Source organism: Equus caballus, chromosome 5 (genome assembly GCF_041296265.1).
Source record: "Equus caballus isolate H_3958 breed thoroughbred chromosome 5, TB-T2T, whole genome shotgun sequence".
NCBI lineage: Eukaryota > Metazoa > Chordata > Mammalia > Perissodactyla > Equidae > Equus > Equus caballus.
In genome coordinates this window covers 90,932,189-90,947,099 of record NC_091688.1, presented here as the reverse complement: position 1 = coordinate 90,947,099, position 14,911 = coordinate 90,932,189, and the positions used below count along the sequence as shown (strand labels likewise).

The following is a 14,911-nucleotide window of genomic DNA, read 5'->3' as shown; positions in this document are numbered from 1 at the left end:
CACTCAGACTCTAGGAACCAAAATACATGGCAGTCAACTAATCCGAATGCTGGAGCCTGAAGAAACTGTGAACATGGAGGCACTGTGCAACAGTTTGAAATATGTATTTGGCAGCCACGGTCTTTTGGCATTTGCTTCCCCTTTTTATGTTTATCGACCTTGCATCTGCCAGATTCCTAGGGCCTTTATTACCTTCTAAACGGGCAGCTGCCAACTTCATTCAATGTCACATCATTTAATACCTCCTACTGCAACAGATGATAGTGCACACACTCATTAGAGAGGACTAATGTTTGAAACGTTCATACACCTGCCCCTCCATGAAGGTCTTCTGACCCACTACACACCTCCACTGCCAGAAAGGTACGGCTGAGACAGCAAGTCACAAGGAAAGTTTCAGCCCTTTTTAGCAAATCTCAAATCACACTACTACAAACCTGTTTTTTGGAGCTACAACATAATCCTCTTCACGATCTTAGCTTCCCACTGCTATTTATAGCTTTGCCCATAAATCTGAATAGCATTGGGCATACATAAAGTGAAGATTGGGTAGAACTGTGTAATTTTATTTACAAACATGAACTTTGATCTCTTAATATTACGTTACATAAAAATTTACAAATTGTGAAACTAGAATATTCTATTCAAATAATAATTTAAGATGTATACCTGCTTTCCATGATTCCCAAATCTGGTTGCAAACTAATAGTCTCTGTTGTGATTTCCACTTTCCGTACACTTCCAAAGAAATCAGTTATCAGGACATTTTTAGGATCCCTCTGAAAAAGATCAGTGCGATGTCCAGGAGTAGACACACATAGACTTTTGGGACATACCTGAAACTGAAAAAATATATATAACAATAATAAATACACACATGACTCCACACACATACAACTTTTATTAAATTCAATTAACACAATATAGGAGACTACAGTGTATTTCAATTTAAAGCTCCTGCAACCTAAAGAATCTACTGGTTCTAAAGATTAAAGCTTCATTGCTATCCCAGTGCTTGACATTCCAAGAAAGCTATGCAGACATTAGAACAGGTGTTAAACAGAGAATCTAGCCAAGGAGAGAAAAAACATTCATTTTTTAAAAAATATGCTCAAAGTATACTTTGAACGCTTTAATCTATGAGAACCCACACGCCAATATTACAACAGGAGAATTGCTTTTTTCTTCCTCTATGTCCGTCTTAGTGGGATGCTCTACCAGAGTGGTTTTTAAACATTTTGTAATCATGACCCTTCATTCAAACTTTAAATTCAAATAAAATATTCCACAGTAGTCCCATATGCAAAAAGATGAAAGCTGAGCTGCTCTGGGTTGCAGGAAGTTGAAGCACAGCCTCCCCCCTAGATATCCCCTTGCTCTATTGCTGTGAACCTATGCAAACCTTTCTATAAATCAAGTAACTTTCTTAGTTTATCCATGATGAAAATAAACCCAAGGCACATGCAGGCACTCTAGTGCTCCAAAGAAAACAGTCTGAAAACCAAGACTTCATTGCTACAAGATCTCACAATAATTTTTATGTTAATCTTATCCCTGTTATTCCATATCAATGAACTGCAAGGACAGACACATTTTCATTCACTCAGCGAAGCATGAAGTGTCGATTACATATATTTCATACTGTTCTCTTCCACAGAGGATCAAAAACCAGTAAGACAGGGTCCTGTCTTCAAGGCTTTAAGTCTAGTCAGAGATGAATAAACATAACAAGGTAGAAAAAAAGGAGACACGTTCTACTTCAGAGAGGATAAACTTCTCATAGTTTGAGGATAAGAAAAAACAGGGAGTTGGATTTAAGCTATTTTTTTCAAGGAAAAAGAAGATTATACATGGGAAATAAGAACATTCCTAATAATGGAGCCACTGCAGAGATGTGCAAGACAAATAACCTAGTTTGGCAGAAGCACAGGATATATAAAGAAAACCACTACAGGCCTGCTGGTAAGGGCCCACAGCCCACAGCACTTGCCCAGGAAGCACAAAACAGATGGAAGATTGAGGAAACAAAGTAAAAGACAAGACACAATAAACAAAGAATATTGAAACAAAGGAATATTGCAGGCATCCATGAGCAATGTGATGGGCTTTATTAAGGTACCAGCAGAAGAAAGCAGGAAAAGTGTAGCCGAATGAGCTTGGGAAACACTGAATAAGTATCATCCTCTTCTTTGCTCCTAAAATAAACATACCTCTACTTTTTATGAGGTCATTCCTTCCTTCAAGAATGTCTATCCATATAAACCTGATTCCTTAGCCTCAGCAACACAATGACCTGCAATGACTCCGTTTAATTTTCGGTAATCTCCTTCACTTACAGAATCTCCGCACTCTGGCCTAGTCATATGTTTATCACGAAAGACAAGGATTATCTAGTATTCCAACTTCCGCGTTCCGCAGGTATTCCACTTTCCTAGAGTATCCTATATTTCTCTTCTTTCAAACTTGAAAATCTACCTCTTCCAGGAAAAATTTTAATCACTAATCCCACTGCATTTTGTTGTCATGTCCTCTCCATCATTCAATATTCACTGAGCACCTACAAATACACCAGGTACCATAATTAAGTTCTGTGGGTAGTAAGAGGCATAAAGCACGGTCCTCTTATTTAAGAAGCTCAAAGCCTCCAGGGAACATCATAAATATGAACAATTACAGAGAAATGTGAAAAGCATAATAAAGGTACATAGCAAGAGTTATGTGTTCACTGAAGAAAGAATATTACCTGGAGGACCCAGAGACTCCGTATAATGAGTGATACTCTATAAACATGCTCTTCAACTGTGACCAATGACACAACACATTTTTAAGAGGCTAAGCAGCAAGTCTTCGAATTTTGCTGCTCCTGAAGCACCTAATATAGTACTCTGAATACAGCTGATACTCAACAAATTTTATCATACATACATAATCCAACAAAAAATAGGTATTATTATACAATATCTAGAGATACGTCAAATCACTGTATTATTTAACTTCAAGGAAATGGATCATTCTTACTGAACAAAGCTAAAATAATCATCATTCAATTAAAAAACAGGGGGAGGGCAAGAGGAGACATAAGTGAGGAAAGTTTACTAAAAACTAAACAGCAATTGTGAGCAATAAAAAAACATTAGTTTTCTCAGTCTTTCCTGTATGATTCCAATGGAAGAATTGTTTTTAAAATCCACTAGACTCTAAAAGTGAGAGGTTCATATACTGTGAACTTGTGAGACATCATATCATGCATTACATAAAATATACAATGTATAATCCAAAAATGGGAATAAACTCTAAAATTAAAGTAATTGGAATTTAGGTGACTATAATTTTCTTACAGTTAAAGTAGCATTTCACAAGTTTTGTTTTGTTTTGTTTTGTTTTAAAGATTTTATTTTTTTTCCCTTTTCTCCCCAAAGTCCCCCGGTACATAGTTGTATATTCTTAGTTGTGGGTCCTTCTAGTTGTGGCATGCGGGACGCTGCCTCAGCGTGGTTTGATGAGCAGTGCCATGTCCGCACCCAGGATTCAAACTGATGAAACCCTGGGCCGCCTGCAGCAGAGCATGCGAACTTAACCACTCGGCCACGGGGCCAGCTCCCCACAAGTTTCGTTTTAATATTCAAATTCATATTGAGATTTAATATGCATCAAAATATATAACCTCCAAAATATAGGAAGTAGCTCTATTCTATGCTAGCAAATTTGATAGTGTATACAGTGGTTTTCAGAATTTTGCAATAGAACTGCTTTAATAAATAAAAATTTACCTAAAAGATTTCTGTATAATAAAAGAGATCCATGCAAAGCTGCTTGGCTGAAGTGCTGGCATCTGTCTGCTCAGCCTCCACTTCATTGCAAAGCTCTATGAAGGCAGGGACAGTGTCTACCTCTTTCACTAGGATATAGCCAGGGCCTGGCACTCAGCAAACACTCAAGAAATGTTTGTGAATGAATGAAGGTATAAATTAATGGAAAAAAGAATGACAGTCATTGATGCACGCTAATTATCCAGTCTAGAATTGTTTCAAGCTTTTCTTATGTCTACTTTCAATAGCAACTTCAAAGTGCATTTATTTAAAAAGATACAATCAGCGCAGAAAAGTCAGGAAGAAAGTTGAACTAAATTCAACAAGCTCCATCAAAACACTATACTAGAAGTTGTAGGGTACACAAAAATATGTAAGAGAAGGCCCCTCTCCGCCAAGAATTTCCTATTAAGTGAGAAAGACACTCACAGTCAATTAGTAAGTTCAAAAACACTATGATAAAAGGCACTAAAAGAGAAAGAGAGCTCTGAAAAGCTTTATTTATCTTACGTAAATTCCAACAGGGAAGAATACGGGAAGACTTCCCAGAGGTGGCAGGATTTGATTTGACTCCTGAAGAATAGGCAGAATTTCAATAGGTGAATGTAAAAAAAAGTGCTTTTCTGGTAGGGAAAAGAGCATGGGCAAATGAATGAAGAAAACAGGAAAGTACCTCAAGGAACAGCAAGCTACCTGGGCTAAAGCATTAGACCTCTTGTACTAAAGAGAGAGACACTACTGCAAAGGGAGAGTCAAAAGAGTTTAAAAGGCCACCAATCAACACATAAAACAGTACCCGAGGAGTACCAGAAATAACAGACTTCACTTATCACATTAAGATTAGCATACCTACCTGCTATAATCAAACCAAGCAAATACTTACAAGGTCATTCATATTAGTTTGGCTAGCTGGATTAATCTCTTCCAAAAATTCCAAGACATAAAATGTGTATCTATCCATAAGGTGGACTCCAATTGCAGGATCAGGCTGATGCTATGAAAAGGCAAAGCATATACAATGGCATATTATTCAGCCATAAAAAAGAACATCTTGCCATTTGCAACAACATGGATGGACTTTGAGGACGTTATGCTAAGTGAAATAAATCAGACAGAGAAAGACAAATACTGTATGATCTCACTATACATAGAATCTTAAAAAAAAAAGCTCATAGATACAGAGAACAGATTGGTGGTTGCCAGAGGCAGGAAGTGGGGGGTGGGCAAATGGATGAAGGAGGTCAAAGGTACAAATTTCCAGTTATAAAATAAATAAGTCATGGGGATGTAATGTACAGCATGATGACTATAGTTAATAATACTGTATTGCATATTTGAAAGTTGCTAAGAGAGTAGATCTTAAAATTTCTCATCATAAGAAAAAAATTCTATAACTACGTATGGTGATGGATGTTAATTAGAATTACTGTGGTAATCATTTCATAATATACACAAACATCGAATCGTTGTTGTACACCTAAAACTAATATAATACTGTATGCCAATTACACCTCAATAAAAATAAAAAAGCAAAACAAAAAAAGTATGTATCTAAAAGCATCATTATAACAAAATGTCTTTAAATGTAATCAAAATTCCCTTCTAAGATGTTAAAAAGTCTAAGAATATGAAATAGCAAACATACTCGTAAAGGATGTAAGTGATTTCAGAAATAGCTACACATCCCAAAGACAATGCAGTTTGCAAATGGGAAAAATGCACCTACCGAGAGTGAATCTTCTCCCACTTGGCTACTAGCTAAAGCCATTATGTTAGGAGAATAAAATCGCTCATACATGGACGCTCCTTGACAAGTATCAATAATAAACAGTAGTTCATTGTAGCTGAAAGAAAAGTGGTAATATCTTTGACAAGAATCATGCTATTACTCATACATTGACTAATATTTTTATAATACTTCTATAATATAAGATGTTGAAGTCATATCTTAATCATTTCATTAGTTAAAAATTTGAGAGTTTTTAGTAGAATTCCCAATATGAATTTGATATTAGAAATATTAAAGGAATAATCCTGTACAGGGAAACCATCTCAACAGGGAGCAGTGGTGGTTTCACAAAGTGGCTGCCCCAACTCTTTCCCCCTACCTTATCTATGTCATATGATTCAGAATCAAAATGTATATTCAATTCAACACTTATTTGGCACCCACACTGTCCTAGAAACTGAGCTGGGTTCAGAAAAAAAATATGACTTAGTCATCATACTTAGAGCTTAAAATCTAACTGGAAGACAGACACATAAGTGTATAACTACACTGGGATGTGGTAAGTGTTGCACATATTTATTGAGAGACTACAATGTGCTTGACGCTAAGCTGAGGACACAGCAGTCCCTGTCATCACAGAGCTTAGAGTCTAACAAAGCCCAAGTGCTCTGAGAGAGGAACCGAGGGAACTGTGAAGAAAGGCAGGTCACTGACAGGTGAGGTCTGACTCAGGCAACGAAGGGTGAGTGTCATTTTATCTAACAAAGAAAGGAAGAGCACATTCCAGCAGAGGAAAAAGCCTGTGCTAAGGCACCTAAATGTGAAAAAGTATAAATGTTTGGGAAAAGGGGAATAGCACTGTGTAGCTAGGATTTAGAGTAAATTTGGGGGAATGAAGGGAAATTTGTTTCACAAAGGTACAGTAGGGTCAATCTGTAAAAGATCCCATATGAAGTGTTGACAAAGCCACCAGAAGCTTGGTTAAGTGAAAGAATCACATAATCAGCTTCATATTTTAGATTGAGCTAGCTAGCTGGTGAAGGTGAAAGTAGGGAGCAGATATCTTTCCTCAGGGGTTTGTCTTAGACACTGGATCTGGGTAAACAGCTAACACTGCACCCAGAAAAGAAAGCATAGAATCTTGACCCACAATATCTAAGCAGGTGGTAGAAGTCACAGTTAATATGACACATTTGTTCTGAGATAAAATCTGCGGAGGCCCCTGAGCATCAGAAACATCCAAGTTGATGAGAGGCAGTATAATTAAGAGAGTAAGCTCTGGGATCGGACCATTTGGATGGGAATCCTAGTGCTGGCGCTTACTAGCTGTGTAAAATTTGACAAGTTATTTAATCCATCTGTGCCTCAATTTACTCATTTATAAAAATGGGAATAGTAACTGTATCTAATTCATGGAATTGTTATTAAAATTAAGTGAGACAATATCTGTAAAACACAGTGCCCAGCAGCCAGTACACATTCAATAAATCTAAGCTATGAATAAGATAAAACCAGTCTAGTAAAAGCTTCCTCCTCAACACTTCCATACATTCTGTTTATGTTTACAATTCAATATTTACAATATTTCATTTGTGTACATATTTCTCTTTTCCACGAGATTTTAAACACTTTGAAGGCAGAATAAGCATCATATCGCTCTCTGGGCCATCTATTTAGAAGGTAACCCATAATTGTTTATTGAAAGTAATCAAATTAAAAGCAGTTCTATTGCTACTTTAAATTCACTTAAGTTCATATGACAACTTTCAACTAAAGGAGTGGACTAGCAATATATTATCCTTAATGTGAGTTAAGTTACAAATTTCATACTAATCGTAATTTTAGCATTTTTTCCCCACAAAAAACAGGTTTTGCTATCACATGACGGGCCAGAGAATGTGCAAAAAGTAGGAATAGGTACAAGCTGGAAAATAAATATATGTTTACAATCCCCCTAAATAATGGGGAACAAAGAGGATGCAAAATAACAAGAGATACGACCTGAAAGCGTTAACATTTTTTCAGGCTTTTTAATAATCCTAAGTTTTTCTTTTAAAAATAACTCAGTTCAGTAGAAATAACAAACACAAATCTAAAAGATGAGAAAAATGATTTAATAAGTTAAAATTTCATAAAATAAGATCTACAAATGTACTAACCATGGAAAAATTAGATACTAATTCATCTTATGAAAGTAGTCATTTGGGGAGCCGGCTGAGTGGTGCAGCAGTTAAGTTCCTGTGCTCCTCTTCAGCGACTTGGGGTTTGCCAGTTCAGATCCTGGGCACAGACCTACACATCACTTATCAAGCTATGCTGTGGCAGACATCCCACATATAAAATAGAGAAGGATGGGAATGGATGTTGGCTCAGGGCCGATCTTCCTCAGCAAAAAGAGGAGGATTGGTAGCAGATGTTAGCTCAGAGCTAATCTTCCCCCCAAAAAACGAAAAAAAAACGTAGTCATTTGCTAATTACCGTCTTTTCTGCCACATTTGTTCAAAAGCATCTGCAAGTTCTATGTTGGTAATTTCTTCAGAATCTTGAAATTTCAAGAAACCATTTCCACCATGTCCTTGTAGGAAGAGTTAAAAAGATCAAATAGACACATTTTTTTAATGCAAACTGTATATATCTAGATATAAACATTTACTTCATTCATGACAATATTTTAATATCATTTGTTATTTTATACTCTAAAATATAAAGTACTGTGAAAACAAATAAATTTAATTCTCTATTATACCAATTAAAAAGAGAATAAGGATAGACTGCGTAAAAAATAGTAGATATAGTATCATCTAGAGTTTTTCTATCATTCAATTCTAAAAAAGCACATTTATATTTTTTACGGGCTCCACTGTTACATCAGAAATGAATTTCCATAGACAAAAATTCCTGAAATACCAGGCAAACATCTTTGGTGAGAAGGGAGTGGAAGCCACTGGCTAGCCCCTGGGTGTGCCAGTACTACTCACAGCATACCCCTAGGACGCTAGACTACCAGGACGTGCAGCCCTCACCTAAAACTTGACGTGTTTACTACCATCAAGCACCATCCCGTGAGAGCTGACTAGAAGACTGCCATTTAGAATGCATGATAGAGCCGGTCTGTCTGGATTCAAACACTAGCTCTGCCTTAATGACTGTACCATCTTAGGCAAACGACAATCTTTCTGTGCCTCTTCAGTTTCTTCAGCTCTAAAGTGAGAAATGCAGCAGCAAGACCATCATTAGCATGCCTATATAGCGCCTTTGTGCAGATTTTTAAAAGGTACCTCCTACTGGTCATCAGGGTAGAAAAATCTATCTATTTCAGCATCCCCTCTGAATACACGCAATCCTGTGAGCTCAAAAGTGGTAAGTGGCTATGCCTTTGCGGGGAAAAAAAAATACTTCTCCCTCTCATTAGACACAACTCTATGACAGGGCACACAGCTTAGTAAGTATAAACATATCCTAGATTTCAGTTCCCACTTACCCCACTAGCCAGACGCTTATATGTAGTACATAACCCACACAACCATATATGACAGCCCTGAACATCAGTACCTAAATCTTCAGGTTGCTGTGAGGATGATATGAATTAATAAACACAGTGATTTAGAATATTGCCTGATGTATGGTAAGCCACAATAAATATTAGCTATTATGATTTTTATCATCTTTTCATAATTATCAGACCTCCCATTCTCTTACACAAGTTGGCAAACTTTCTCTGTAAAGGGCTAGGTAGTAAATGTTTTACGCTTATGGGCCATTTGGTCTCTGTTGCAACTATTGGACCCTATCATTGTGGCGTAAAAGCAGCCAGAGATAATACATAAAACAAATGGATGCAACTGCGTTCTAAATGAAACTTTATTTCCAAAAAGGCAGCCCTTCCATGGGCCACAGTCTACAAATCCTATCTCAGACTACTGGAATTTCTTCCACACTTGGAATTATCCTGAAAGAGTACCAACAGACTCAAAAAAACCAGCTGTAAAACCTTTAGTTTATTTAGTACATCAAATACTAAGCTACAAGACTGCACTTCATCTTGTATGCCACAAAAACTCGCAAAATTCTTGTAACTTCTAGATAAACTAAGATGAAAATTTTCCTGACTTCACTAACTCTGCTGAATTAATTTATAAAGTTTATAAACTGATTGAATTTTAAAAGCTGTAATAAATGCAATGTGATAGATAAAAGTAAACCACTAAGTAGGGGTCAGTAACTGTCCTGCTGTGTGACATCTAAGAATCATTCTGCACCAGTTTCATCATCAGTTGAATGGAATGCCCTCTGAAAAAATTTTCAATATCAACTGATTAACATTCATAATTATTGAATACTACTACAAGACAGGGCAGTGGTGATAAAAAGATGAAAAACACATTAGCAATGACATCTTAGAATTCAAAATCTAATGAAGGCAATAACTATCCAAACAAGAAAGTAATAATAAGTTAAATTCTAAGATAGAAACTACAGATTAACATGCAAGTACAAAGAGAGCCTACACCAGCCAAGGAGATGAGAAGAGTCTTAGGGCAATTATTAAAGGTATTATTCACATCAGGACACTTCTGAGGGAGAAAGGAGGTGCTATTAATACTCACATTGGAACAACAGGTGTAAACTAGGACTGTCCCAGGCAACTGGCGACATAGATCACCTTAGACTTAGAAAGGAAAATCATTAAAGGAAGTGACTCCTGAGCTAAGACTAAAAAAGGCAGGGAATAATCAGGTAGGGAGAGTAAACTGAGAAGACATCGATAAGAAAGGCAACAGCTTAAGCAAATGTTTGGAGGACAGAAACAGTCAAATGCTCAGAAGGAATCAGAAAAAGTGTAAGAACTAAAATTAAATAAATAATAACATAACCAAATGAGGACTTCATCTCCAATATTCCTCAAAGTAACTGACAAAAGACTACTTCAGCACATATCTGGGGAGTATATTTAAAATGCAGTTTCCTGAGTCCTAAACTGAACTAAAACTAAATCAGAAATTTAGGAAAAGGCCCAAATATCTGCATTCAGGCAATCCTCGTGCGACCCCATCAATGGGAAACCACTGTCAAGTGTTAAGCAGAGGAGGGACAGATTAGCAATTTTTAAGAAATCCATCAGTAGGATGATAAACAGGAGACAAAACTGAAGGCAAATCGGCTATAGCAGGACACTGAGTAACAGGTGATAGCCTTACCAGGGTAACAGTAAAAGAATAGAGAGAAGAAACTATGGAACAGCACAAAATGTCACACTGTTTTCAAATATCATTTCAAGTTGTTATACATGAGAAAAAGAGAACTACATAATAAATAAACTATTTTAACCAAAAATTGCTTAAGGTGTTTAAATTTCTTTCTATGCAGATACCTTTTTGAAAAGAGTCACAATATAATCTATTATTAAATATCTAAATTTTGAAATTACCTGTCATATAAATAAGAATATTGCTCCTATCATCAGAAAGAAGACGTTTTGATCGAGGAGTACCAGGCGGGACCCTCCCAGTTAACACCCGTAAAAAATTCTCCACAGTCACCTAGAAAAAAAATGAGATATCAGATGAAATAGAATTTGGGGAAACCTGATATTTTTTTTTACTTTCAAAAACATTCTTTCCTCTTTCTCTATGTATTACTCAGCACAAACTGAAAATAAAACACAAAGAGGAATACAACTCAATTAAAATATATTAACTATATACCTCAAAGTAACTCTGCTTCTACTTAAAAAAATACTAAACACTAACAAATAAAACTACCTTGGGAAAAACTAAGTTACTTTTAAATTTAAAATTTTAAATTCTCTGCAAAGGACTGCCAAAAACTTAAAAATTATTAATCTGCCTTTATAGGCAATTCTTTGGGAAGATACAAAATATAGAAACTTGTAAATAAATTCAGCTACACTATAACTATTGTAGTTAATCTGTGCAACTACTTAGTCAATTCTAGATTAACCATGAAAGATAGGTTCATAATAAATCGAAAAAATAAAACCATGAGGATAGGTGCATAAATAAACCTCAAATTATGTATTTTTTATTTTTTAGTGCATCTTGTTACTTAAATTTCATTAGGGGCATCTTTAACACGTAAAAATTCAGAACACCTTAAACCAGATTTCCCAACTTGGAATTTCAGGACTTCTGGGATTCTTTGAAAGCATATTTAAAGTCATGGAGAGTATAATGCTAATTTAAAGTTATAGTGTACAGATCTAAATTTAAAAAGCAGAAAATCTATCCTTATTTGACTTTTCCCTAGGTCATAGGAATGTAAATGTGTGTGCGTGTGTGTGTGTACCTGTGTGTATAAGCTGTTTGGTTTACATTTTTCCCAGATGACAACAGAATGCCAAGTGTTTCAATAGGACTTCTTGTTGGCTAACAAGGTAGGAAAATTTTTGGTTTTCATTATATGATGACTAAATACACAAGTAAAAAGTCCAACATTTAGACACATTTAATTGTTGAACAAACATTTCTGAGTGCCTTCAACAGGCTGTTATAGGTACTTGCTATGGACGAGATACATAAGATCCTGGCCATGTCCTCAAGGAGCTTTCGGCCTGGGAGAAGACAGACATGCTTTTAAAATTGCTTCAAAACAGGTCTGGGACAGAGGAAATTGCATCTTACTTTTGGTAGGCTTGGTAAAAAAGGGAAGATTATCGGAGGAAGACCTCATTAAGGAAGACTTCAAACTTTAACCATACTCACAATATATTACATCTAAAATGCAGTTTCAAAGGGAGAAAATATAGTATAATGCCATTTTTTTCAAATTTACATTTTCATTTTTAATCATTTAGGCATAAAAACACTGGAAGCATATTAAAAATGTTTACCTCTAAGTAGTGGAAATATGGGTGAGTTTTTTGTCAGTCATTTTAATTTTTCCACAATTAATATATTTACTAAAAACACATTTTAGACCAAATATGAAAAAGAAACAATATGTTTACTCTAAAAGAAAGTTGATACATAAAACCTCAATAAAACACTCTAATAAAGAAGCCAAGATAAAGCTGCTCTATCCTAGATACACATACGAAACATTCACATTATGAAAGGTTTACTCATATATTGTTTCCTTAAGATAAACTCCAGAGACAGAATTACATCAAGGCCTCAGTGACAATTATGTATGAAGTTTAAAGAAAAAGAATAAGACTATTTTATTCTACCACTATTTTAGAGCTTAAAAGTAATAATAACTACATTTCAAAAATGTTCCTAAATTAAATCATTTACCTCATAACTTCTATAATCCACTTCTACATCATCTCCATACACATTTAGTTCCATATTCTTGTGACTGAACACTGTAGCTGGTTTGGGATTTCTAGCATTGCATGCCATATCATCTGCAAGCATCAGAACAATGTGACTAGAAACAAAAAAAAATCCAGTAAATATACTATTTAAATAAAACCAAAAAGTTAAAAACAGATACACTTTATTTATATCATGTGGCAATTATGTTCACTCTTTTCTTCATTAAAAATAACTCAAGATTATTATTGAATACATTTTTAAAAGAGCTTTAATTATTTTTTTCATATCCTTGTGTGGTATTAGTTTTAAAGCAGAGAAATTAGAGTGATCTGGCATGAACCTATCTGCAGAACTTCAAGTTACTACCTTAAATTTTTTTTCCAACGGAGTATACTTTATGCCACATAGCAAAGGGAAGTTGAAGGAGCTACACTGTCCTCTCAAAACATTTCTTAAAAATGCAATATTTGACATTCTCAAGACTTACAGATTCCACGTTAAACTATGATATTCCAAAGAATTTAACTTTCAAAACCCAAATGCTGAAGTATGAAAACACGCAATCCATCAGCAAGGAACACACCTCCAATCCAAGCACCGTCCACCAGCTCCACCCCACCTCCCTACTACCAGCGCCGTCCCCTCTTGACTAGATGCTGGAATAACTCCCTCCCTGGGTCCCTGCTTCCACGCTCACCCTCTCACAGCTCATTCTCCTTACAGCCACCAGAGTGATCTTCCTTAAATAGGTCAAATCATTAAACTTTCTCCCTTAAAACCCTCCAAGGACTCTCCACTATAATCAGAGAAAATCAGAACTCCTTACCTGGTCTAAAAGGTTCAATTAACGTGGTCTCTTTCTAGCTCTCTAACTTCAGCCCTATCACCCACGTTCACCATGCTCCTCCCACAGGGGCCTTCTTTCTGTTCCAGGATATGCCAAGCCTTTCCCACCTCAGGGGCTACTGACCAAATTTAGACTTCTCTCCTCCCAAATCTTCATATTATTCCAATCTCAGCTAAGGTAATCTATTCTCATTACGTGTTTCATTTTCTATAGGTCAGTTATGAATCTGAAATCCCTAGCATCTCCCACCACCACCCCCATTAGAATATAAGCTCTCTGAGGGCAGGAGCTTTATTTTCCTTTTCACCACTGGATTACTCAGGCTTAGTAATAGAGTCTGGCATATAGTAGGTATTCAATAAATGTTCGTTGAGTGAATGAAACATTTTCATTTTTGCATATATTTTCTTCAAGAAAAAGTTACAAAATCTCTCTGAAATACTTCTCTTGATCTTACCATTAAAACTAGTGAACATGAATCAGGCAATTCTTTATTCTACCCTATACTTGAGCTTCCCAAACATAAGGAAAAAATTACTGTGGCATACATAATGAGTTTGGCAGGAGGATAGCAAGAAGAAAATGTTCTGCTGCATATGTTCCAAATGCATTAAAGTTCAAAACTGAAACATTGTGATTTTTCTTGAAAATTGGCTAGATTTCTATTTTGAAAGGGTTCCAACACTACCACATTCAAAGATCAGATCTTCAGCTGCTACTGATTCATACTCACAGAATGGTGAAAGTTATTTCTCTTAAAATGGAAAATATATCTTCTCTTTTTAATAACTTAAGATGATTAACTTACATTAAGTTATTATCAGTCTTATCTTTTTTTATTATAAGCCACTATTAAACAAGCCTAAACTGACCTCCAAATTTCAATACAAAAATAAGAGTATTCCTTTAGGCCATGTTTTTGGTTTAAGGTTAATTTCACTCTATGAAATTAAATGATTATTTAATATCTATATAATGTCAATATCAGAAAGAAGTAGCAATTTCAGCTTAAATTATAAATTCAATCAACATTTTTCCTACAGATAATTTTTAGCCTCAATATAAGTAATATAACCCTTGGTTAACATAATCAATAGATCATAAAAACATCATTTTACTTGCGTATAATAAAAGAAAAGTAGGTCAGGAAACAGACTGGTTTTCAAAGATTTAGAAGTCCAACTACATATTGTAATTCATTGTTTCTGAAACTTAAGAAATGTTCACAACTCTTTTATAGAGAAAA

At 35.5% G+C, this 14,911-nt stretch overlaps 1 protein-coding gene across 6 annotated transcripts in view; it reads right to left on the bottom strand.

Moving 5' to 3' along the window:
* The window catches only part of PIGK (phosphatidylinositol glycan anchor biosynthesis class K), a 110,151-nt gene that overhangs the window by 59,769 nt on the left and 35,471 nt on the right, over nt 1-14,911 (bottom strand). For all 6 annotated transcript variants that reach the window (XR_011438394.1, XR_002807742.2, XM_070266376.1 and 3 more), the window contains 6 exon segments: nt 12,795-12,930; nt 10,967-11,078; nt 8,017-8,113; nt 5,536-5,653; nt 4,693-4,803; nt 670-842 (listed from right to left, as the gene is read on the bottom strand). Coding sequence is in view for 4 of the 6 variants with exons in the window: in XM_070266376.1 (XP_070122477.1) it covers nt 670-842; nt 4,693-4,803; nt 5,536-5,653; nt 8,017-8,113; nt 10,967-11,078; nt 12,795-12,930 (747 nt within the window). In the remaining 2 variants the exon portion in view is untranslated.